The sequence below is a fragment of the Mugil cephalus genome, chromosome 1 (genome assembly GCF_022458985.1).
Source record: "Mugil cephalus isolate CIBA_MC_2020 chromosome 1, CIBA_Mcephalus_1.1, whole genome shotgun sequence".
NCBI lineage: Eukaryota > Metazoa > Chordata > Actinopteri > Mugiliformes > Mugilidae > Mugil > Mugil cephalus.
The window spans coordinates 47,204,983-47,230,590 of NC_061770.1; the positions used below are offsets into that span (position 1 = coordinate 47,204,983).

Here is a 25,608-nt window from a genome sequence, read left to right on the forward strand (position 1 = left end):
ACCGGCCCTGATATCGACGTTTATATCGATACGCCCTGCCCTCAATAAAACCACTGCTCTGCTTCTTGACGTAGGGCATTTCCCAAACTTCCTCAGCGGATACAGAGATAGTTTCCACCAAACTGGAAAAATGGTTCGCCACGTAGAGACGCTGGTAAGTGGCATTCTTGTATGTGGAGCTGTCCCTGTGGTTAGATTGAGGATTTTATCTGAAAAGCCGAAGTGCGGCGCGTCCATAGGGACGGTCGCGAGACTTGTTCCCTCCTCCCGCTACTCATTCTCCATGTTGCCGGTGCCCGTTACGTAGCGTTTTATAGTTTCCCATTTATGTCTATTCATTAGATCTTTTTTTAAAAAAACAAGAACCAAACGAAATAAAAGACGGCCGTCTGCACGTGGCGTACAGACGGAGTAAGCTAGGGACTCCGGGTTTACCCAGCGTGACGTTGTGTTTGAGCACGAGTAAGGGACAGGCCCGTTGGACTTTGTCATCTTGTAGTCGGCGGGCACATTATGAAACCGCAGCGGAAATGGTTGTTTGACCCCATTTACTCGATTTAAACAATATTACACAGTTGTGAGCGAAACCGAGCCGTTAGCTTAGTATCGCTAATGATGGAAAGAGTGCAGTTAGCATGTGGATGGACTTGTAGCAAACAGGCTACGGGCTGGTGCACCAGTCCGGAGCAGGCCATGCTTCTGGGCTGGACAGCTCTGGAAACGTGGGTGGAGACAGAAATGTTAATTAATTAAAACAGCGAGCGTTCATGCGTTCACTAAGCACTGTAATGTAGCGGACTGATGGCTCCGACATGGCTTTAACCTCGTGTCACATTATTCTTCCTAGCCCAGAATCATCAGTATTTGTGAGTAGTTAAAAGTTTTTGAGTCCTTGAGTGACGCTCTAGTGTAAAACAGAAAGTGTACATATTGAGGTTTAGTGAAGGAAATGTTGGCCTTAAATCTGCAGCGTCAGCAACCATTAGCAGCCGACCAAGGACTGACTGCAGATAAAGGAAAAAATGCATATGATCAGCAATGTTATATTTCACATATCTGCCTCATTCGTTGGTCGCTTGGTGGACTTCTGATTGGTCTGCTGACCACCAACCAGAGACACAGAACCCTTTTTTTAGCTGCAACGGAATGGAAAATTAAGTATTCCTTTTCTTTTTTTTTTTTCTTAGAAATGTTTTGGTTATTTCCTCCACTATACCCACACCTGTTGCCAGGGTGTTATTCAAGTTTCACTTCCTACAGAGTCTGCAAATTTACAGTGTTTTTCTGTTGGAACGGATCCACATTGTTGTTTGTCTTTCCTTGCAACAAGCCTGGCTCTGACTTAACAAAGGCAGCCGGTCAGCAGACCGGCCGTCATTTTAGTCCAGGTTAATTGATCACGTCGCGGCTCGACAATGACACTTTTATTGTTTGTCTCCTCTAGGAAGAATTCCACAAAATCCTGAAAGAAGCTGGGGACAAGCTGGTGGTGGTGGACTTCACTGCCACCTGGTGCGGCCCTTGCCAACAGATCGGCCCTAAGTTTGTGGTAAGTGGGTGATAAGTGATCTCTGAAGTGACGGGAATGCTTGTTTGCATAGTCGCAGACATTGGTGCGAATACTTGGACTCGCTGGTGGGCATCCCTTGTTTTTAGATAAAGAGAGAAGGCGGAAACAAATATGCGCGGAAGCCCTTAAAATAGGTGCTCCCAAATGTCTGTTTGGAGTTTGAGCTTCGTTGCTAAGACAACCTTTGTCTAGCTGGACGACGTCTTAAATAATAAAACCAATGATTTATGCACTCCACTTGATTGATGATTAACTTGCTATTATTAAAAAGTTACTTTATTAATTGTCTTACAGAAACTGTCAGAGTTACCGGAGAACAAGAACGTGGTTTTCCTGAAGGTGGACGTAGATGATGCCCCGGTAAGACATTCTCAGTGCATACGTGTTGTGGGTTTTGTAGTTTTTAGTCTGAGGTGATGGCGATGCCTGTCATGCTGGTAATTCTCAGAGGAACGTGAACTATTCATGGAATCCATTTCTTCAGACGGTGGTGAACCACAATTTGCTTCTTTAACAAGTTTTTCTGTGTCACTGCAACTCGATAATTTTTCTGCTTTCTAAATCTGATACTCAACAATACAAATACACCGATCAACCATAACATTATGACATTATGGTCTCAATCACCCCGATGATTTAGGAAACGAGTAAATACTTTGTTCTCACAGTTCATGATGGAAGCAGGAAAAGTGGAAGGATTTTAGAGACTTTGAGAAGGGACAGATTTGATGACTGACTGAGTCGGCATCTCCAAAGCTCTTGTGGTGTGATACCAGATCAGTTACCAGTATTTATCAAATGTGGTCCAAGGAATGAAAAGTAGTCGACCATCAACAGGGTCGTGGGTGCCCAAGTCTCAGTGATCCTGTTGGGGAAGGCTGGTCTGGTCCGACTGACTGAGTTAATGGTAGCTACAAAACACAAGTGTCAGAGAATGGCTGAGTGCATCATTCATCTGAGCGACATGTGCTTCCGGGATACAAAGAACAACCCCTCGTCCTTGCCTTCAGGATGCGCTCGGTCTGTAACGATGTTCGGGTGGTATCCACGTGTTTGCCAGGACCCAGGTTTCCCAGAAGAACATTAGATGGTAAAGAGATCATCAGTGTTGTTCGTTTTACACACGGGTGGTTTTAATGTTATGGCTGATTGGTGTAAATAACTTCTTAAATGTGTTATTAATGATTAACTTAATGTCCGTAAGACTGTCTGACATGGTTGCGCATTATAAGCACATGTTGTAATCCCGTGAATCACATCTGGTATAAAGGCTCTGTTCACATCTGAAGCGTATTGTAGCTATTTACTAAATGTCTCGTAGTCTCCGTTCAGCGAAGCTGCACAATGCGAGTTTTATACTCTCACTCAGCGCTTAATTCATGTTAAAAAGAAATATTGTGATTCTAGTAGTTCTGCCTAGTTTACTTGACCACTAGTGTAAAATAAAATACAAGAACAAGAAGTTAATATTCTTCTTGCTCTACGTTACTCGTCCACATGTAGGGCGTGGCACTGTGGATGACTCAGTTCATCTCTTTGAATGTTTTTTTTTTTTTTGGCTTGTACAGGAAATCAGCACTGAATGTAAGATCCAGTGCATGCCCACATTCCAGTTTTACAAGAATGGACAGAAGGTAAGAAGAAATGCAGCACAGTTTGCTTTGCTCTCACACTGGACTAGCTCTGCTTTTGGCCTCAACTCTTTTTTTTTTTTTTTTTTTTTCTTTTGAAGAGAATGTCTTGAGTCTTTAGTTGCTCAACGCTCTGCTTCTCCGTGTAGAGGCTACATGTGTCCGAGCCAGAGTTTCTACTGAAACATGTATAACACAGCTGTGAGGCCTCCTCTCAAAGAGACGGTCACTCAGTGCGTTTACATGTATGTGGGGGGAAAAAAAAATAATAATTGCCTTAATCGGACTCTAGCTGGACAATGTAAGTGCATGTAAACACGTTACTTTGACTAAAATCGGAGTTCTCTTTATTTGATTGAAACACCCAGATAATGCGATTGGAATTTGTTTTTCTCCGCCATGTATACACTTAATAAACAGAGCCGGTAGAAGAACTGTCTGAGGGATAGCGCATATCTTACCTGCACCAGAAGTAGTGCGAACATTACGCACAAGGTTAAAAGAGCTCAACTATTATCCCTATGGTTGTTGTTTGACGCGCCGGTCTGCCTCATGATCCACTCTTGTTTATTAAATGACGTAATAGTTCAACCAGAAAACGGACTGCGTTAACATGGTATTATCCCACTGAAAAGACACATATCGCCACCTAGTGTGGTGGAGGAGGAGATGTTCCCATCGATCATTCAATTTTCTCCGCTGCATGTAAACTGGGACAAGGACTGTAGTCAGAAAGTCGAATTTTGAGCATAGCTCGATTAAGCTCTGCGTGTAAACGCACTGACTTTGTTTCCAAAGCATACAATGGATTTGCATCATCTCCAAATTCAGATGGTAATATCATCACCCTGTAAGAAGCCGATATGGATGAAGTTTTGAAACCATCTAGGTCACTCGCGACTCTGTCCTCTCTGCACACGTCGACATCTAATTTCAGAATCGGTCAAGGAATTTGACTTCGGCCACTTGGCTCAATGGTACAAGACGAAGCACTTAAAAATAAAAGCATGAGAAAACTGGAAAACTGTACAACATAAGTTAGACTATCAGAATAAAGAATTTAGAGGGTAAAAAAATAAAGGGCAGAAGCAGATATATACAATAGGCTTGAACAGTACATATATTAATGCCTTTTTTTTTCTTTTAAACCCGTTTTCTGTTTTTCAGGTGAACGAGTTCTCTGGTGCGAATGAGAAACAGCTGAATGAACTGGTGGAGAAGCTGAGAAACTGAGTTCCACTGACCAATCCTCAACCTCATATTGTATCAAAACCACCTCACAAGCTGTTAATATCTGTTCACATCCATTTCAGTTCATGTCCAATAACCATCTGGTGTGCACCACACAGGCAGCACCCGAATCCATTCATCATGTCATGTTGATGTAGACCTGATCTCAGTGTCTTTTAAACTCTGTTTTATAAGAATTGACAACTTCGCTACTACTTCTTCTTTTCTTCTATGCCATGTGCTCATCCAGGTGGACATAATAAAAGAGGAATCCATCCATGTTGTGTGTGTTCATTCATATTCAAACAGATTAAAGATGACAGAACCCTCACTGAAGGTTGAATAAAAATGTGAGAATAGTTTACACATATACATCAGACCATCACATCAATAGTTGTTACACATCGTACAGTGTCTCCTCTAGGATTTCTTTTCAGCAGCAGGGACAGGCTCTCCAGGGAGCCGTGGCGGCATAAACACATGACACTTGACTGCAGGTTTTACTTTCGCAACCTATTTATTGAATGGCTGGGTGAAAATGGCATTTTAAGTAAAAACAAATCAATAAAATTAAATAAAAACAGTAAATTTCTTGATGGGGCTGTAGAACATTCAGAACAATTAATTTTTCTGTTTGTTTTTATTATAGAAGATATCTATTTATAGAATGATTACAAGTGTGAACACATTTTCTTTTACCTAACCATTTATGAGTCAGTAAAAGGCTGATACCTGACCAGCGTCATCTTTATCTTTTCTCTTCTTAGAGAAATATTTCAAAAACGTCATCTGAAAATGCAGTTGCATCAGGCCGTGTAGATATCAGCTAAATGCTATGAATTATACCGGTTTCACATCGAAAATCCTGGGTCGACTCTCTTTTGGTGAACTTTCACATCGGTAAAAGTCCCGGGTCGGACCTCCAGCTGTGAGAACTGCGTGCCTGTTTTTTTCCTCCCTCATACGTCATCACGTACATTGCAGATAACATTACAGTTAGTTGATGGACCGGTCAAACCCCCGCTCTTTCAAAAGGCTGCTAATATATAGAATAAATCACTGTATCCTGCACAGTGCCCGATATCTGCCACCATATCTCCTCTTTTCCTCGGATGCAGAGCGCTGCCACGATCGTTAAAAAAGTGAGGGATATCGCTATATAAGATGATAAACACTGTATCTATGCGCTTCCATTAACGACCGTGTAATAGCACATTTGATTTGTCATCATCATTTGATTTGAACCTTTCACATGGAGTGAGGTTTTTCGCTCCATGTGAAAGGGGCTTTAGTTTACTCACGTTAGTGACACTGATTTAATTAACTCAAGCTACCAATGTGTTACGTAACGTTAGCTGGCCATCAATATTTTGCGAACGTCCACCTATTTAACTTTTAAAACCTATTATGAGATATCTTAAGCTAATAACCCTTTCTTCGTAAGTCCTGATGTCACTTTCAAGCCCACGCTCTCGCGAGCAATTAACGTCGCAGTACCTCCACTCCCCTCCCCTCCCTCCCAAAGAGTAGATACTGAGCAAGAGAGTTATCTGGTGTTTATGTTAGTACTCGCGAGAACCTGACCCAACAGAACCGCCGCACGTGAAGGTGGAAACATGCGGCGACAATTAAAAAAACAATAAATAAATAGACTGGGATTTCTAGGATGGCGGGCCGCCATTCCTGAATGAATGTAGAAGAAACACTGTCGTACAAGAATACAGCAGCATATGTCTTAATACTGACGAGTCTCTTCATGAAAAAGTACAGCTTTGCCTTTGCGGAGAGAGGAGAGTGAATAAGGCAGTTTGTGGGTTAATACTAGACTAAGGTCTGATCTGGCCAACAATGCTCTCACTGTTTCTAGAGAAGTGAAGAGGAGGCTCTTAACGGTCATTTAGTGCTTCCTGGATACTCCTGGCTTCTGACTCATATGAATCATTAAGACTTCTCGTAAGCCTAATGTGTTCGGATTGGGTTTCAGTTTATGGTCATCCTCAGTTTGGACCGGGCAGGCTTACACTTGGGCAGAGACCGGAGAGGAGTATGCGGCACGGAAGCTTAGCCGTGCTTCTGTATACAGCAGCCTAAAACATGAGAAAGCCCCGGTGACTCAGACCTGAACTCACCACTGTGACGGTGCGTGCCCGTGTCCCCGGCGGGACGCCCGCGCGGGTAGGGTGCCACGCAACGAGAGACGAGTGGAAACAAGAAGTCATTTGAAGTCATCGCTCTGTTGAGCAGCCAAATATTTTAATTTCATCCTTGAGGCTGCGGGCTCAAGAGGAGCACTTATGCAGAGACCCGTCACAAGGTTTCAAAGATTCAATCTAGTTTTCTCTACACATGAAAATCAAAACTCTCCATTTAACTCTCTTCACTCCACGGTTTTAATTAGTCATAAATAAGGGTGCTGTGGCTTTGAGTCTCAGGTGGGAACCCGATGTCTGTCTAGTCGTCAACCACCCGCTTCAGCCCCACTCACCTGGCTGACCAAGATGGCGACGGACAACCCATGGACATCATGGAGGGTCCGTCCATCTTCACTTTTGGTCAAGACCTTTGATCTTTTTTAACTTAGTTTGTTTAGAAGCTTTTCAGTCAATTCGACAGAGATTCCAGTTTCAAATCTGCATGTGAGTGTTACATCTCTGCAGCTTTAGCTTGTGTTTTATGTTAACAAGACTGTTTCTTGTGTTAGGTGTGTCAGCATCATTTATTTCTCCTTTGTCGCATTTCTCTAGTCCATTATATGTATGTACGGTACATGTGCACCGCAGAGAGAAATCTGCACGATTTCCGTGCAACAAAGGTGGCTCGGAGACAATTAACACACACGCAGGAGAATAATACCCATGCAAACACAAACAAGGAGCCATAGTGATGTGAGCGCCACTGTGCCGCGCGTTGAGGACCTAAGAAAAATCAAAGGACAGTCAGACAAAGGTTGTCATAGAAGCTGCAGAGGCGTCCGTAATTAGTCCAGCACACAGGACGCTGACACGGCCTTTGATGCGGCCGCGTTGGTTTTGATTCAACAGACAGGAACGGCTCTTCAGCCAACAGGGAGGTTTAGACCAACGACCATGCAAGAGTGTAGGGAGGGATTTGGCCCGAGGGGAGCATGCAGAGGAGCGAAAGAGCGTTGATGCAGACGGGGACAGGGTGGACGGGCATCCTGATCACACTTAATGATTTCCTCAAACCCGTACAATCACGTGACCTGGACCTCAGACTGATTAGAGGAGGTTCTTATTGATTCGTAGTGATAGATGAGGAAAACAATGCAAATGAATCAATGAACAATGAAACAGTCGTTATACAATGACTAGACACGTCTGATTGCGACACGGGTCAACAAACAAACTTTACTATTAACTGTGACAGGAGACGGTCAGTGTTATTTGTGACAAATCAAACTCCAAATCCTTTCTTTCAAAAAACTGAAGTCAGAACTGATTGCGCTTTTTATTTTGGAAATTGAGGTAAAAGAATGATTCATGTTAAACTAGTTGAAATAATTCATCCGTGCCGTCCCTCATTGAATCAGTTCGCCCGCCACTGACCACACCGCAGCTCTAGTTTGTATAATTATGTGTTTCAAAATAGACTGATGACAGGGGTGACATTTTAGAATAGAATAGAATAGAAAAATGCTTTATTCATCCTCTGGGGGGAAATTCGAGTGTCCAGCAGCTTGTACACAAACATACACAGACATCAACACAACAGACCAACAACAAAATCAACACAATCAACAGTGCAAACGTAGAAGGAAGACCGTTTTTCAGCTCAGAAACATCTTGTTGCAGCCTGTGTTATGAAACCTTTAATTCTTCGAATGTGACTCAAGCATCTGCTTCTCAAGTGACTGACTACCTCAAAGTAACTGACCTCTTGTCACAGTCCCTGTTGTGAAATAGAAAGTGTGAAATCAGTAATGATGAAAGGATGTTTTCGAAGGTTTCCTGTCGATGTGTTGCAAACATTTGCCACAGAGTTGGCGAACTGTGAAAAAAAAAAGCAAAACAACAGGAAGTCAAGTGAGTAATAGGTAATATATGGATGTCTTCAGAGGTTCAGGTTGTCAATAGATAAGGCAGGCAGCTGTTTGGGGCATTGTGTGTAAAGAATTGATGTTTCCTCCGAAGTGAAGTCAAAGCAAGTAGAGCCCCTGGTGCCTGGCTGCAGTACAGGTCATAACCTCCACCTCCTCCAAGTTAGCGGATGGGCCAAAATAAAACACGAAACATGTGTTTTATTTCGTTTTTTCCAAAAAATGTCATTTTAGGTAGTTAATATAATGTTGATGCATGTTCAAGTTTTTCTGAGAAGTTTCGTTTCGTTATTCGGTGCCACAGAAACAGGACGTGACATCATAATGACTACCAGTTGTCATGCTGTGAGGCAGTCCCGTGGGACGTGGTAAAAATAAATCAATAAATCAGTGACATATAAGTAATGACAACTCTTAACTTTTTTCAATAGTTTTAGTGCAGAGACGTACGGTAGAAATGAGGAAAATGTTTGCTTTTAATAAAGACAATAAAGAAAAAATAAATTTCTTAAGAACAATAAGTGCAATCAGGGCACATTGCAGTCTGTTGTCTAGTCCTGGGTCTCTGTGTTGTGTTCTGTCCACTTCTCTGACTAAAACAGTGGATAAACTAGGACTAGCAGTTATTTGTCATTGAAAAATCGCAATCTTCTATGTAATTTTCACACTTTGCAAATACATGGTGCGGCACCAGATTAGACCCTGTGGCGGGCCGCCTTTGGTCCACGGGCCGTATGTTTAACACCTGTGGTCTATGGTTTGGGATCCTAGGTCAGTAGAGGGCACCCCGGTTGGTGACAGTATGAGACCTCCAAAGGGGCCCACACACAACCCTGTGCATTTTATAATAGTCAAATATGAAAACAGTGGCCAATTCAAAATGTGAAGAAAATACCACTAGTTCACATTACTTAACTCAGTTAGCAGAACGATGTGTCCAGCTCTGAGGTCCGTGCTTGCTCCACCCATCAGTTGACTTGTTAGCTTTGCTAGAGATTGTGACTAAGCTACAGGAAATGTTTGTCAAGCGCCCGAATAGGCTCCAGAATCGCCTCTGTATCTCGGTGTGTGTGTACGATTGAGGTGTTGCCTCCTCCCAAACACTCTACCACTTCTTGGACAAGTGAGCTTTTACGTGAGTGCCTCCCGTGTCCGTACCTTCACACGTGGGCGCTGGCAGGCTCCACGTGCCATCGGCCTGACAGGTGAGACTCAGCTATTACACACATAGCTGATGTTGTGCAGGTGAGTGTCTCCTGTTGTCTGGATCTCTGCGTCTTTTACAAAGGGAGGGGGCCCACAGGAGTGTCCCGCAGAGACTACAGACAAACGTGAATAGATGTTAAGGGCGCGGTTAAAGTATGCAGTGTGTTCCAGGTTACATAACACAAAGATTACATCCCCTGTGCGTTTGCTGTGGAACCCATTTTCGTGGGCAGCCTGCTCAGCCCGTTGTCCTGTGTGTTCAGTCAGTATGTGCTGCTTTGTGACTGTCATCAGAAATAACTTGAGACTTTTAGATTAAATATTTGACAGTGATACATCTCTTTGTCTCATGTGTACACAAACCTACCAACACACAGTGGCTGAGTGCCGCTCCACGTTCTGTCTCCCTGGCAGGTCTGGATAGAGTTTCCCTGTGATAAAAAAAACAACACAACAGAAAAAATTATCCATTTAAAAAGCACTACACAGACTTCACTGGAGACTGCAGCAGTGTTGTTATGTTTTAGGAAGTGCTGTTGAAGTGTGTAGCTTGTGCGTCCTCAGCACATTATAAAGCCCTCATTGTTGCCAGCATTCAAATCGAGGGAGCTAGCATATCAACATATCAGGAATAGAGTGACTCAGCTCTTTCTCTTGGCTCTGGAACAAAACACATCCTACTGATTGCTGGGGAGAAGTCATGTGACTTTCTGTAATCTGATTGCCGCCACTAGTGCAGCCTGTTATTGGAGATGAGTGACCTATATTACTTCTTTAAAGGCAAGAAAGGTGGATTTTTCTTCCTTCCTGCAGCTGCTTTTCTGTCATATGAGTTCATGCATGAAGCCACGCCTTCCACTACACAACATCTGTCACCTTCATGTCAAAGCCGGGCAGGCAGGAGTAGACGACAAAGTCTCCGTAGTTGTAGCTGTCGCCTTCAGTGACACCGTGGAGAAGAGGAGGGGGTTTCCCACACACCACCATCTCACAGGACACTGACGTGATGCTTGGAGCCCAGCCTCCACCCGCCTGATGACACAGCACAAAACACAGGACAGGGAAGCAGCGCATTACACACAGGTTCATGCCAGGACTGTTAATAGGAACGAGGAAAGAGATGTGCAAGCTTTTTACAAGTCATGATGATGTTTGAGGTTTATGTAACAGTTGGTGTTAATCACTAGGTAATCAAGGCTCAGAGATCATTGTGCTTCCTACCTGACACTCTGCTGCTGCTGACCCCTGCAGGTAGAAGCCAGGAGGGCAGGAGAGGGCGATGGTGCCTCCAACAGGAGTGAGCTCCTTCCCGGTGATTAGCAAACGGGGAACGGAGGAATTGGTGGGTAGCGGGCAGGGGGTGGGCTGGCACCGGATGCTGTGTTTGGACCAGGTGCCGTCGCTCTGGCAGGACAGAGAGTCCGTCTGTGTGGCCAGTTTATATCCTTCATCACACCTGGAGAGCGAGAGGTGGACATGAGAAAAAACATGTGTCAGGGACATGGAACAAATAAGCTGAAATAAATAACACACAGATGAAGTCACTTCACACGGGAGTTACAGTATGTGGCAGATTTACAGCGAATGCTGCATCTCCAGACTTCTTTACACTTATTGACCTCAGACTGACTTCAAGTTATAACTGATGACTTACAACACCTGTTCAATCAGATCATCATTGGTCTCAGACTTTGGGAGGAGTTTTTGAGTCATTTTATTTATGTTTTATGACATTTTAGCTGGTTTAGTTTTTTAGTTTAGTTTAGTTTTTATAAATTCTCGTTATAAAATCTGCCATTAATGTTTTTTACCTAATTATATTATTTTCTGTGTTTATTTTACTGCAAACCACTTTTTAACAGCATTATGTGCATTTCAGTTATTTAGCGGACATGAAATAATTGTTAAAGATCCACAATAACACTGTCCCCAGAGTGTGTCGTATCCTACCGCCCGTCCTCGACAGACTCTCGTTCTGGACGCAAGACTGACAGCCACCTGTGTAACCATGGAGCCGGCAACAAAATTCAAATGTCTGCATAAAACGAGTCTATTCCTGGATCAAACAAAAGGCCGCAGTTGGCAGCAGATGGTCGTCAGTGCTCGACCCATTATCTCGACAGCCCTCTCCTCAGGACTGAAAGGAGCCCGCAGACTCAGTCGTTTGCGGCCCTCATCTCCTTGTTTCTTAAAAAGCAGTGGTAGAGAAAGACGTGAGCGCGGCAGATAAATCACAAAATCAGCTTTATTAAATCGTACAAAAAGGTTTTAGCTGTTACAAAGCACATGGATAATTACAGTCAGAGGTACCTAGCAAGACGGAAATAAACGAGTTGTGTCGTCTTACAGGAGAAATCTTTCACTTCATTCCTCATTATTCCCACAGCAGTGAGTTATTTAAACATGCATTCGTCATTATTTTGATGAACTTCACTATGAATTACAATCCGCTAAACAAAAATCTTTCTACAAACTCGTACAATGTCAAGATTTGTGGACAGATTTAACTCTTCAACAGCTATGTATGAAAGTCATCAATCACATTTCTTCAAATGACTTGTCCGATTACACTAAACATTAAAAGATGAACAGTGACGTGTTGATGCGAAGCCATTTGATTAGTTTTATGTCTGTTGATCAGTCCTTCAAGAGTGATTTCTTTCCTCGCGCTGTTTCTGGCCGTGTGAGCCCCGCTTCACATCAGATCGCGATGATCGCCTTGCCGATGTTATCTCCCTTCAGGAGCCCCATGAAAGCAGCTGGCATGTTATCGAAGCCTTTTGTGATGTGCTCCCGAGTCTTCAGTTTACCCTGAATAAATAAAATTTTAAAAAATAATTTAAAATGACACTGATGCGGAACCACGGTAGATTCTTCTAATCGAAAAAAAGAATCTGCCTCTAACCTCTTTGACCCACGTCATCAGCTTCCTGAGAGTTTCAGGGTGCTTGTGCTCCCACCTGGCCTGCAGGAAGCCCTCCATCTTTATCTCCTTTAAGATCATGGTCAGCTGAGGGCATGGCCCTGGGACAGAGAGAGAGTAAGAGAAATAAATGAAATAAATGTTATAATACTTCATCAGGCTCTTTTAAGCTTGAGCAGCACAACACTGCTCTCTAGTGTTAAAATACGTTAATGACATGGGAAGTGCCCAACGCAGCATTTCAGTGTGTTTACACAGGCAGACATGAAATAAAAGAACCAAGATTAGCAGCACTACTGACATAGAAAATGAAATCAGGCATGTGCTCACCTGTTTGGGGTGTAATGTCATTGTATGTGGAGATACTTCCACACAAAGCTATTCTTCCAAATTTCTTCATCTGTTCCAAGGCCACGGATGAAGAAGGTCCTCCCACCTAAATTTGAGACAGAAGCGTCGCTAAAACATCAGGACCAAGCAGTAAGAGAAAGAGAACATGTTGAACTACAAGAGCGCGGCTTACGTTATCAAAGAAGCAGTCGTATCCCTCCGGAGAGGCGTTCCTCAGGGCTTCCTCCAGGGAACCGACGGTTTTGTAGTTGAAGTACACGTCGAATCCCAGCTCTTTGAGGAAAGCCACTTTGGCCTCGGTGCCTGCCGACCCCACCACCTTGCAGCCCTTGATCTTGGCGATCTGTCCCACCAAGGAGCCCACCGCTCCAGCTGCGGCATTCACCAGCAGGGTCTCGCCCTTCTGCAGCCCCAAGATTTCCTCGATCCCGTACACGGCGGTGAGTCTGCAGAAAGGGAGAAACTGTTCAGCCAGAGCCTCTGACCTTCAGGATGTAAACTCTTTGTAACAGTTTCCATAACAGGCTTGCCAGCGCTTAGCACTGTGCTTCCTGTTTCCCTCGTAAAGAAGTCAAAAACAGAGCATTTGACACGATTAAAGCTGCCTAACCCGTCATTGCGCAATGTCTGTTCAGAAATGAACTGTCCGCTCCCACCATTATTTGTCATTCAGGCGAAACACCTGCCTTACCCTGGCATGCCAATAGTACCCAGAGCCAGAGACAGTGAAACATCTTTGGGCCAGTCAGCCATGACGGGAAGGAGGCCCTTCCCTTCAGAGATCGTGTGGGTTCTCCAGCCACAATCACTCACGACATGGCTCCCCACAGGAAATGCTGAGTTTTTACTCTCGATCACTCTGCAGAATGACAGAAAAGAAAAAAAAAAATCACATGTCAATCAAGCGTTTAAATTGAAGGGTGCTGAATTACCTGAAGGATTATTTCTCTTGCAGCAGAATATCACGTGTAAAGGGCAGTTTTAAAATTCTTCTGCGCCCGACTAACATTTTAAAGCACAGCCGTGCGCAGGATTTGTAATGTGAGGAATAGTTTGGAAGTCCCGGTCTACTTGGCAAGTGTCACGCAAGGGACCAGAAGGTTTGAATTACGCAAATACTGAGAGATTTGATTCAGTCACGCAAAAATCTAATATCCAGCATTGACAAATTTTCTTTTTTTCCCCACATATTAACAGATTCTGGATCTCTCGATGAGGAATTCCTGACCAGGAAATTGAAAAATGTATGGGATACCGAGCATCCCGGTAGATCTTCAGTATTATGTCCAAGCATGAGCCAGATGGAGAAACCCAAACAAAATACACAACATCTGGAACTGCAGCCTGAAAAGTGCATTCTAGTAATTTAGTGGAGCAATTTGTTTTCCATGTTTATCAACCAATCCATCTAGAACAGGTTTATGTTCGAGTGCTCCTTGGCAACACTTCTACTGTTGTAAAGTTTTGATGCTGAGTCACTGTGAATGAAAGGCTTTGGTAATTAGCGCCAGGTGTAGACTCGGTTTGGGTAAACATTAGACATGCACATTGCTCAATATCTGATAAGAGACCTTACTTTCTCTGTTTATGCTCCTTACTTGGCAACTTGAGCTCCAATCATGACGTCCCCTTCTTTCATGAATAACTTGCTGAACACCCTGACGAGGACAAACAGCACGGCACATTTGATGCACTATCATCTTAATAAACAGCTTCAATGGAACTGATCCAAACAATAATAATTACTCGCAATGAGCAATGCTGCTTCCTACGTACCTCATGTACGGGTCCACGCTGAGAAACACTGCTTCCAAAAGCACCTCTGTAAACAAAACCGCAACTTTTCAGTGCATTCAAAGTGCTTCAGACAAACAGTGTGCACTAAAAAGAAGTCAAACTACCTCCATCCTTGATGTTGGGGAGCTCCTCCACCTTGAGCTTGAAGTTGCTGTCATTAGGGACGCCATCAAAGTGCTTGACCAGGACCCAGAATTTAGCTTGGACCATGATTCTTTCTGTGGATCAGCTGTGAATACAGAAATGTCAAGGGTCAACATCTGAAACACTAAACTGATAATGAAACTGAGAAGAAAAGACTAACAAAAGCCTGGACATCTCAGCATGAACAAACATCTTGCTAGGTGATCCAATTGAATCTTTACCTTTTCACATCAAACTACTTATTACTAAACTAATTTCCCTCTGGTTACAGTATCTTGGATTTCTGCGGCGTCATTAAAACAGGAATGCAAGTGTGCCACTGGAACATGCCTACACACATCATAAAAAAAACAAAACACGAAGAGACAAGTACAGCAACCTTTAAATGCAACCGTATGAATTAAGTAATATTTTCTTTCTTCGTACGTCTAAAACAATTAAACACAACGCACTGCAACCGAGTTTGAATACACATACAAATGTAAACATCAGCAAGATAATGGTTCGACTAAACAAGAAGGCTGAAGTGAGAACTCAGCTCTCTGCTGCACACCTCCTTGTGGTTCTGCTACTAGATAGAGTTGAGTTGTTGATTTTATTTAAAGAACAGGTCTGTCCATTTATCCGTAAGACTTACCAGTTGCACGTCTTCAACAAACAGTCGAGAGCACGACGGAGTGAAAATTTAAGAGATAAGTGACATCAGTTAAGTCAAAAAAGCATGGGAGGAGAGAGGGCGGGAAAAAAATTCTACGGCTAATCTGATTGGACGAGAGTTTAGCGCCACCTCTGGCGCACGACGTAGGCCGTCGCGTAGCCCTGCGTAGTGACGCAGGGCAGTTTGGATGTTGGGCGCGAGCAGATAATCGCTAACGAGATAACTTCATGCTAAAATAACGGACGACTGGAGTAAAATTGTAAGTATGAAGGTCGCAGTTTGTTCATATATTTCACTGTTTTGGTCAGATAACGCACGGAACGGAGTAGTGGTGTAATTGACTGCAGCTGCAGCACGTATTAGACTAGTTATACTTTCTAGCCTTTAGCTAGCAAGGGACAACCGTTGACTTTAGCTTGCCAGCTAACTTTATTTGAATGCTAAACTCGACTACTTAAAACGTTATAACGTCGTCTAGTACTCTTCATAATGCCTTAAAAGCTAGTGCACAAGATATAGATGACTGTGATATGATTAAAGTATATGAAAATAATAAATAAATAAATAAAATATGGATAATTACATACAGAACGATGTGAGAGTGTCCGTATTGACGCTTGTTGGTCAGTTCATTAGATTAATTTTGGAGGCGTGGTTTATTAGTACTGTTGAATTCTATTGTATTTCACTTAGACATGTTTTTCTTATTTTGACCATCTCATTTACGCTACAGAGTAACAGGAATAACAGGAACTATATTGTGTTTAATTCCGTCTAGTTTAACAGCACCACAAACTACATCCTCCAAAATGACCATACGGTTAAATTAACACCTTTCTTATACGGTTTCAACATAATCTCCTAATGTACCTGATAAACTGGAAAGTGGGTGTATGTATGTTACTTTTGAAAGTCTTTTACACTCATTTGTATAAAGATTGTGGTATGAAGCTTTTATCAAATGTCTTTTATATTATGTTTGTCTACTCTCTTATATAGGAAGTGATGTGTCACTGTGGCAGTGTTGTACAAAGGAGGTTTACATATGTATATAAATGTAATACAGTGACATTCATTCAAACTGCTCCTATCAGTTTTAGTAGTGTGTAATGGAGCATTTTTAACAGCTGATGTAGCAAATCGAGAAAAGGAATGACATGGATGTACACCTCAAAATAGGTCTTAACTATGCATTGCCTTAATTTTTCTCACTCAGTTTGCTTTTGATCTAATCATCCTAAAACTTACATTGTGCTGCTGCATGTTTGCCACTGTGCCAGGGGGACACAGGTTAGACATGTTAGACGGTGGGCAGTTTGTGGAGGCCCTGGGCCGTCTAGGTTATCCTGGTGCGTCGTCACTGACGGCTTCAGAGTTCGATTGGCTGTTTGACTGTGCCCCGGAGAACCTGCACTTCTTGAACTTCGTCTGTCGGACCCTCAACCAGAGCAATGTCCTCACCGTGGAGGAGGCGCGTGCTTTTCAAGCACTGCAGAAGTCTGGTAAACCAATTCTGGATGAAGCAGCACTGTGCAAGGTCCTCAAAACTGTTGGGCCGTCAGATGGGAGTAGTGCGAACATCTTGGGGCCTTCCTGTTCTTCCATATCGTCCATTTTTGTAGCAGAGGAAGATGCGGCCATAGAAGACTTGGAGGCAGAACTCCAGGCATTGCTCAGAGAGAAAAAGTTAAAGCAATGGCGCTATAACAAGTTGCAAGTTATGGCTACTTCCCGTGCAGATGTGGACCTACAATTTACTGCAGAGTTGGAGAACACTGCATGTAAGCTAAAGGAGACAGGTGCTTCTATTGGAGCCGAGAATGCTAACACAAACTCATTGTTGCAAAACCTAACAGACGAGGTGAGCAAACTTTCTTCGTATCTCCCAAACCTGCCAGAAGCCCAGCAAAAAAAGAAAGGGGAACCTGTGGTTCAGTCAAACCCCTCTGTCACCCAAAGGCCCCCTGTCCTCCTTTCTCAAATGTCCTTGGATCCCTACCTGCATCAGGAGGAGTGTAACACTAAAACACTTGCGGCCTTCACAAAGCATTTTTTCCAGGGCATATCAGACATTGTTGAGACTTCATGCTCTGAGCGCTTCCAGGTCCTTGACCTCAGTTCTTGTGATGATGGAGATGCGAATGAGAGTGAACGTAATGGGACGGAGAGAGAGAAACAGGTAGTGGAGAATAGGAGGATAGAGATGGCCAGACTTCAGTGGGCTCATATCGTGGCTCAGCATCAGCTGATGCAGGCCATGGCAGAGGAGAAGAGTGTCAGGTCTGGCCTGCACTGGCTCTCTGAACAGTCTTCTCATATCAAGGTAAAGTAGACATACACGATCGACAGTATTTCTTTCTATTATCTTTTTTTTTTATCTATTATTATTTTTTTGTCTTACACTGTGAAGCGCTCATATACTTTGCTCTTCACTCTACCAGAGCATTTCCACTTCCTCCTCACTGCATGTGCGTGAAGTTGTGTCCAGAAAAGAGCTACAGGCTGTGGAAGCTGAGCTGGAAGCTCTGCTTCATGGACCAGTACCTACTGCTCTTAGGGAGTCAGCCAGATTGCTTAACGTGCCAGTAGTGAGGGGGGACCTGGATCTACAGCTGGCCAGGCAGGATTACTACACCTCCAGACAGGACCAGGTGAGTTTGCTAACACCGTCTGTCTGTGACAAATATATATTTACGACATTAAAATATTGTTATATTTAGTATTTGTGTGGCCAGGGTTAAACAGCACTGAAGGACAAAGTGTAACAAGATTCATTATGGTTGCTGCTCAAATGGAAAGAATTTATCACAAATTAACATCCTGGTTTTGGTCCTGTTTTTATTCAAAATCGATATGCACTAAATTGTAGGAATTGAGCCACCAATACCTTGTGATTGTATGCCACTGGAAACATTTCAGCTAAAACAGTGTAACGGAAATTAATTGTTAATCTATCCACACAGGTACGAGACTATTTACTCCGCCAGAAAGCGTCCTTTGACTTGGTCCTTCTGGCTCAGGAAATGGAGTTGAGGAGATGGAGGATATGTCAGAAGCAGCTGGGAGAAGTTAACAGCAGACTGGTGAAGGAAGGTGAAGCGTCCTCCCTTAGGATTGAGTCCCTGGCACACCCTGACCTGGCCATCAACCCGAGACCCAACCCTATCATTAGCTGCAGGGATTCAGCGTTCAGTAGGTAGGGTGCTTTCAACCATTAGTACTAAAACCTATGTATTTCAAGGTTTTAAGAGGCTTTATAGTATATTTCTTTTCCTAAATATAGAAGAAATCATGTTTATACTTTTAATATTTATGGATATGGGGTGAGAAAACTAAAACAACAGATCTACTGGTTCATTAGTTTGTTAGGCGACATGAGAATGTTCAAAAACATAAACTAGGATCATACACTCAACAATATTCTGGTGTTTCAGTACCACTGTACAGTGTATACCACCAGCTGCTTTTTCTCATGTTTATATTATCCTTCCTTTCCTCAGACTGCTGCAGATCCTTTGTCACGACTCAGACCACAGTCGATCAGAGCCTTTTCGGACGTACGAAGCATTGGACACGGCAGCTCGTGATCTTGCGTCGAGCCTCCAGTTAACCCGAGATGCTCTAGCCGGTGCCGGCCGTGAGCAGAACTACACAGCAGCTCGTCTTTATGGCGACTGTGAGGCGCTCCACAGAGCCATGTACACAGAGCTCCAGCAGCTGGTCTTGGGGCCACAGGTACGTCCAGCGGCCATTAATGACCAGGAGCTGCTTTGCCCCAATGCACAGGTGGGTTTGTTTCTTTTCATCTTGCGCACAGTCGTCTTGGTCAACCAAACAGCACGGTTAGCTCTTAATGTGAGTCAGATGATTTTTAATTTGCTTGTCACCTTTGGTGAGGGAAGCTGGTAGCACAGTATGATTTTTCTTTTGCACCCTGCTCACTTACTTTACAATTCCAAGTAATTAATAGAGGCACCTGTTGGGTACAAAAGTGCTCTGTCATAAATGGAGATGTTGTTGTTACTGCATGACTCATGATAAGAATGTTTGTGTACTGATAATGTCGGCTCGAGTAATAATTTTCATATTTGCACATTCATGCATCAGTTTGATTTTACTGTGCTCCTATCAGCAAGTGTGTCTCTCCATAAAATATCTTAGAATTGCAATGTCACTGTAGAGTTTGCACTACAAGCTACTTATCTTACTACTTGACCCTACTACTTGAGTAATTCAGGTTTTAATTATTGCGGTCAACATAACAGCTGAACAACTATCTGAACTTTTGAACTTTTGTTTGCCTATTTTCTTTGTAGAAAATTTACATTTAATTTTGTATGTAAATTTCTGCAAATTTTGATTAAATTGTATTTTAATGCAAGAAAATGATGGAAGTTATTAGCATTTGACTTACATATGATATTGGAAATGTTTGATACATTCAGTGACTAAATAAGTTGTATGAGAACCACAGATTGTGTTAAACGTAAATGTCTGTTTATTTCTTTGTCTGTTCCTCATCCATTCTCGTTCTGTCTATACAGGAGCTGACGGTAAAGCTTGTGGAATCCGAGTCTCAGTTGCACAGTTTGCAGCAAGTAATGCAAGAAATCCTGAATGAAGTTAAAACCAAGCGCTCTCAGCTGGAGCGCAACGCCCTCCTCAGGCGCGAGCGGGAATTGTACATTTACTTCCATTTGGATGCCCGGCTACTGCAGAAAATAGTGGAGGATCTGGAGGGCAAGCAAACTGCAAAGAAAGGGCAACAGTAAAAGCTGCCAGAACACATGAGGAGCGTGTAGCCAGCTCAGCCTCAACTTTCACTGATGATAAGAACTCTTTTGATAGCAAGTCTACTACATTAACTTGATCTGTGTGGGTGATTGATTACAAACAACTTGGTGAAAAGGAGCTGTGATGTTGGTTTGATGATTGGAACTGATGACTGTATTTCGTGAAATTATTAATAGGAACATATTGTTGCTTACAGTGTCTTGTACTGTCTTATGATGTTCTAAAGTGTCTTGTTTATGTCGTAAATAAAGTAAAATGCTGCATTTATCGAGTTTTTATTCTAAGGTGTGTTTCTGTGTGGTTTGCAGGACATTTGGGATAATTCCTGTGCAATTTTTTTTTTCCCGCCGTATGTTATTGCATGTAGATATGTTTGTTTCAAATACAGTTAAACCAGGTCTATGTGCCACTGAACCCACTTTCCCTTTGTCGTGTTCAGAACTTAGGTCACTGAAGAGACAGGGAGAGACAACACGTCCTCAGGTGTTAGGGATGAGATGGAGCACTCGAGTAACAGCTTATACACAGGACCCCTTTCCAAGGCAGCCCAGCGGATCCTGGCTGTTCTTCGCGCTCAGAGTGGAGCCAGACGCAACCTGAGCTACTCCAGTAATCACAGACCAAGTCAGTCAGGGTAGAAGCATAGATAAAAGTACACGCAGCCTTTTCATGTTGATGTGATGTAGAATTGACAAGTCAGTGCAGCACTTTTTCTGCTCAGACACGCAGTGAAGTCATTCAATGCTTTGTGTATTTAGTTGTATTTTCTTTTGATGTGTAGCGGAAAGGTGTAATAGCAGCCAGAAGGAGTCTTGGCCTCATAGCAGCTGGAGTCGAGAGGAAAGTAGAGACACAGTTCGGTAAGTCAGATTAAGAACACGCTGTGCACAGATAAGAAAATGAGGACGCACTGTGTGGTGCTGCTCTCAGGAGGGTGTCATTTACCCTTCTAGACTGGTACAGAAGATGCACAGTTATTCAGTTTTTATCGGGTGAATAACATGGATCACTTTGATATGGCACCTGTCAGGTAGAAATTAACCAGCAACTGGATGTTTTATTCTCAAAGTTGGTGTAAGAAGCAGCAAAAATGCAAGAATCTGAGCGATTTAACGGGCTATATTTCAAGTGCAGGGGATTCAATTGTGTATTTTTATTATTAGTTCGAGTGTGAAAAAAAAGAAAAGAAAACAGAAAAAAATCTTGTGTTTCAGGTTGTGGCCCTGCCCCCAGCTGTCCCCCTTTTCCAACTCTCGCCAAAACTCCAACGAGAGCCAGCGCCCCGAGACGTCAGCCTCCTATCTGTCCTCCCAGACGGCAGATAGCTCCCTGTCATCCCAGGCCTCCTCTGGTACCTCCTCCCGCTGGGATTCCTGCTTCCAGAGACAGACCTCTCAGACTGAAGCCTATTATCGCTGCTCGCAGACTCACTCCCTCAGAATGTGCTCTGAACCCCCTGCTTTCCTGTCCAGCCGATCCCTGTCATTCTCCCAGCGTGAAGTTCCTGAGACAGCAACATCATTCTTCCGCAGTGACAGATACACCCTAACCCTCCAAACACCAGGGAGAGTTTCTGAGCATCAAGCGGCACCCTGGAGAAAGTAAGCGGCAAAGGAATCAAATTATATTTTAAATACATCCAAATTAATATGTAATCACTTCCAAGCTACTAAAAAGTAAAAATGTCTCATTTTCTTTTCTCTCTCATAGCACCACTGAAGAAATGCAGCCATCTTCCATCCACTGTATATCTCCAGATGAGGAATGTCCTGATAAAATGTTGTTTACTACAACAGAACGGCCTAAATCTCATGAAGAGGAGCCTGCTGTGACGCGTCACCCTGCCGCATCCTGCTTTAAAATATGTGAAGGGCCAGATAACGACAAGAACGGGAGCGTTCCCACAAATACACATGAAGACACGCACACTGTACGTAGCCCCACTGATGAGTCCACGAGTGGATTAAAAGATGGAGATAGACTTCACCATCAATCGCCGTCCACAACAGTTAAAACTAGAAGGATACGTTTACCCACCTGTGCTATTGTAACAAGACAAGGAAGAGGTTCACATTCGCCCAGGCTGATGAGAAATCTAGCTGAGGAGGACGTGGGACAGGTTGTAGATTCAGAAGAAATGTCAGAGGAAGGTGCAGCACAAGCTTCAAACTTAAAGCTTGAAATGCAAGATGGAGGAAATGAAATGATCAGGAAAGAGAAAGGATGTGGGGATGTAACTCTGCATAATGAGAAAGAGTCAGACAGTGACATGAAGGAAATGTGCTTTTTGGGAATCACCAAAGACTCTGTGTTGGAGAGTAATTTGAACTTATCCGCTAACGCAAATAAAACCATCTACTGTGGCAGTAAAGGAGAAAAGCACGAGGACGAAGAAGAGAATGACATAAGGTCTGAAGTTACAGAAGTTGAACTTCCCCCTGGTACTAAGAATAAAGTGACAGCAGTGGGATATCCTACTGGTAGTTCGGAAAACATCCCGATATCTTTAGAACTGAGCCACTGCCTTGATAAAAACCTTGATAAAAACCTTGAGGATGTGGGTCAGAGTGTGACGGTCGAGATGGACCACACACAAGGTCCACCGCTACAGTCTGAGCTCCTTAATTTAGACCTGGGTGACAACACTGCCCATGACCAGGAAAGAAGAAACACGATGGAGGTCAGATTGGAAGCTGAAACTCAGAGCCAAACGAAGGAAAGTACTGATACAAGCACTGATGTTCAGATGGAGAGAGGACAAGCCAACTGTCCTAACATCCAACCAATAAAGACACAGTGTGAGACAAATTCTAAGGTCCCAGAATTACCTGCAACACATACGGAGGCAGGAGAGAGAGAAGCAGAGGGAAAGGTGCTGGAGGTGCCACTTGTGGATGCTGAAGAAAAGACTGAGCCTGTAGGTAAGTGCTCAGAAATCAACAATCATCTTAGCCTTAATAATAATAATAATGTGATTAGCTTCAAATGATTTATTTTTGTTATTTAATTAAGCTTTATGCATTTAAGGTGGTGTACTACCCACTGCTAGAGAGGGTTGAACGATTTTATTTGTTCATGTGACATTAACATTAACAGTTGCACAGACAACATACAGTTGTGGCCATTGTTGTGGTCAGTTAGTCCAAACCACCTGTAGGGGGCGCTAAAGCATTTCAAGTTTTCTTAAACACCAGCACCATTCGCTCTCAGCCATGTTTTTTCACCGACTGAGTCTCAGCCACTGAGACGATGCTGAGTCAACTCACATGCACAAACGCATCAAGTTGCAAGTTGTGTTGTAACAAACACAAACATGTCTGTTTGATCCTGTCACACATACCTGCTAACAACAGTGGGTTCATTGATAGTTTGTAAGAGATGGTCTGATAAAAACAAAATGTTCTCACCTTCCATTTATAGAGGGTTTAGACTTGGGTGAACAGTGTCCCGCGCCAACACTGTCCCAGACGTGTGGAGCAAGAGGACTGGAGTTCAGAGCTCCTCGTCTCTGTGACAACCAGCAGCACGATGACAACCGACAAGTGAGTCTATGGCGCAAAAGCGCAAAATATTAAATACTTAATTCATAATAATAATAAGATAATAAAAGTAAATAATAAGTCATGCTGGACTTTTAGGTCTTATCTGATACTTCATGTCATCAAGATAAGACGAGGGCAAAAAGTTGTGTCCTTTCACAAATCCCCTTCGAAAACTTAACAGGGTAAAAAGTCCACTTGTGAGCTTGCCCATCAGCTCCTGAGTTGTTTGTTTTGTTTTATACCAATAATGCTGATATGTCTTTATGTCCCCCCTTCTTTTAATCTGCTTTGCTCTGTTATCAAAGCTTTAATCAGATATATGTAACTATGACAGATGTCACTTCTCCTGTTCTCTCTCTTTCCTGTCTCCACTCGGCTGGCCTTAGAGTCAGGCTTAGGGTTAAGGTTATGGTCACATGGGTCCCTCCATAGGAGCTGGGTTCTGCTCAAGGTTTCTTCTGTTAAAAGGGAGTTTTTCCTTGTCACCGTCACCTTCAGGTTTGCTCTGGAGGTTTCAGGATGGATTTTGTAAACCGTCTTCAGACAATTTGTATGTTATTGACACTAGAAATAAAATTGAACTGAACTGAATTAATCCTTCCCCGCAGAACCAGTTTGCACAGTGGCGGCTCACTAGAAAGTCCTAAAATTCAAATAACATGCGTTCAAATCAGGATTAGGCTTCTGTGACACTGATGTACAGAGAAATCAATCTGACTTGTGTCAAATAGTGTTTCATCAGCGGTATAGCACCATGCTGACAAGTTACAGCTCTCCACTGAGCCGTAAAGACCAAGTAGTCCAGGAAAGAGAAAGAAATATAAATTGGCGACAAGAGATGGTGGATGGATGGACGGACGGATGGATAGAAAGTGAGCTCAAGAGAAAGCACAAGAACTTTACTGTACTGCTACAATCAGCAGGAAACATACCAGTCCTTTCTCTGTTTCTCATGCACTCCTTCACACCTCCATGCGCCCAGTACTGGGCTGCAGGCCATGGCCTGCCTTGGTTTTCTATCTATATCCTGTAGCACAGCACCCTGGGGGGGTTCATGACTTTGTCAGCAGGAAAACGGGTTGTGTTTACAGGGAAATGAGGAAGACTCTCCTCAGGGAGCTGAATCACAGAAATTCATACCTACCAAGCTCACTGCTGACAACTAAACCAATCAGGCATAACATTATTACCACCTGCCGAGTATTGTGTAGGTCTGTCTCGTGCCTCAAAAACAGTTGTGACTCCTCGGAGAATGGACATGGTTCCTTCTGAGGGTGTCCTGTGGCAGCAGAATGTTGTTTGTGGTCTTCATGTTTTATTTTAGTTGTTTCTAAAGCGTTTTGTGTGTATGTCTGTGTCAGGCTGAATCCTGCTGGAGATGGATGTTTCCATCAAGGAGTGTCATTGCTGTGGGGTTGGGGCGTCTGGTCTGGTCTGGTCTGGTCTGAGTAACATTCACACAAATACCAGGTCCAAACGTTTCTCATTGTATGAAGTAAAATGATCAATGTTGTTTACTTCTCCTGTTGTGGTTTTAATATTGTGGCTGATCAGTGTATACAGAATTGTGCACATAATTACACGCAGACGCCGTCTTTGAAAATCCTCAGAATACCCATCTTCACATCTCCTGTTATAGAACATGTGCTCATGTGCACACTTGGTGCTTTTGTATAGAGATGGGTGATGAGTATGAATAAAAGAT

At 43.2% G+C, this 25,608-nt stretch overlaps 5 protein-coding genes across 8 annotated transcripts in view; 3 read left to right on the top strand and 2 right to left on the bottom strand.

Moving 5' to 3' along the window:
* On the top strand, positions 1-4,710 carry LOC124996778 (thioredoxin-like). The gene is made up of 5 exons (XM_047570088.1): positions 1-154; positions 1,445-1,549; positions 1,865-1,930; positions 3,139-3,204; positions 4,369-4,710. The coding sequence occupies exons 1-5, from the start codon at positions 131-133 to the stop codon at positions 4,432-4,434; spliced, it is 327 nt and encodes a 108-aa protein (XP_047426044.1). The 5' UTR covers positions 1-130; the 3' UTR covers positions 4,435-4,710.
* A 3,305-nt stretch (positions 4,711-8,015) lies between these two features.
* LOC125012278 (sushi, von Willebrand factor type A, EGF and pentraxin domain-containing protein 1-like) lies at positions 8,016-11,407 on the bottom strand. Its single transcript, XM_047592176.1, has 6 exons — positions 11,349-11,407; positions 10,916-11,150; positions 10,571-10,726; positions 10,062-10,125; positions 9,647-9,807; positions 8,016-8,439 (listed from the first exon to the last, which is right to left on the bottom strand). Exons 1-5 carry the CDS (start codon positions 11,405-11,407, stop codon positions 9,701-9,703), a joined length of 621 nt encoding a protein of 206 aa, XP_047448132.1. The 3' UTR covers positions 8,016-8,439; positions 9,647-9,700.
* Positions 11,408-11,921: 514 nt separating this feature from the next.
* On the bottom strand, positions 11,922-16,177 carry ptgr1.1 (prostaglandin reductase 1, tandem duplicate 1). 3 transcript variants are annotated; one of them, XM_047577586.1, is made up of 9 exons: positions 16,155-16,177; positions 14,870-14,994; positions 14,745-14,790; positions 14,567-14,626; positions 13,660-13,827; positions 13,141-13,414; positions 12,948-13,053; positions 12,600-12,718; positions 11,922-12,505 (listed from the first exon to the last, which is right to left on the bottom strand). In XM_047577586.1, the coding sequence occupies exons 2-9, from the start codon at positions 14,973-14,975 to the stop codon at positions 12,395-12,397; spliced, it is 990 nt and encodes a 329-aa protein (XP_047433542.1). In that variant the 5' UTR covers positions 14,976-14,994; positions 16,155-16,177; the 3' UTR covers positions 11,922-12,394. The 3 variants fall into 3 exon arrangements, with proteins under 3 accessions (XP_047433542.1, XP_047433536.1, XP_047433545.1); XM_047577580.1 differs by lacking the exon at positions 16,155-16,177 and adding an exon at positions 15,547-15,693; XM_047577589.1 differs by lacking the exon at positions 16,155-16,177 and adding an exon at positions 15,131-15,152.
* Positions 15,753-25,608, top strand: part of poln (polymerase (DNA directed) nu) — a 59,500-nt gene continuing 49,644 nt past the window's right edge. For both annotated transcript variants that reach the window (XR_007112226.1, XM_047577565.1), the window contains exons 1-6: positions 15,753-15,826; positions 20,801-20,985; positions 21,143-21,221; positions 21,576-21,962; positions 22,072-23,282; positions 23,782-23,903. Coding sequence is in view for 1 of the 2 variants with exons in the window: in XM_047577565.1 (XP_047433521.1) it covers positions 20,859-20,985; positions 21,143-21,221; positions 21,576-21,962; positions 22,072-23,282; positions 23,782-23,903 (1,926 nt within the window). In the remaining variant the exon portion in view is untranslated. The remainder of the gene's footprint in view (positions 15,827-20,800; positions 20,986-21,142; positions 21,222-21,575; positions 21,963-22,071; positions 23,283-23,781; positions 23,904-25,608) is intronic.
* haus3 (HAUS augmin-like complex, subunit 3) lies at positions 16,865-20,339 on the top strand. The gene is made up of 5 exons (XM_047592299.1): positions 16,865-17,890; positions 18,009-18,218; positions 18,531-18,763; positions 19,068-19,302; positions 20,112-20,339. The coding sequence occupies exons 1-5, from the start codon at positions 16,865-16,867 to the stop codon at positions 20,337-20,339; spliced, it is 1,932 nt and encodes a 643-aa protein (XP_047448255.1).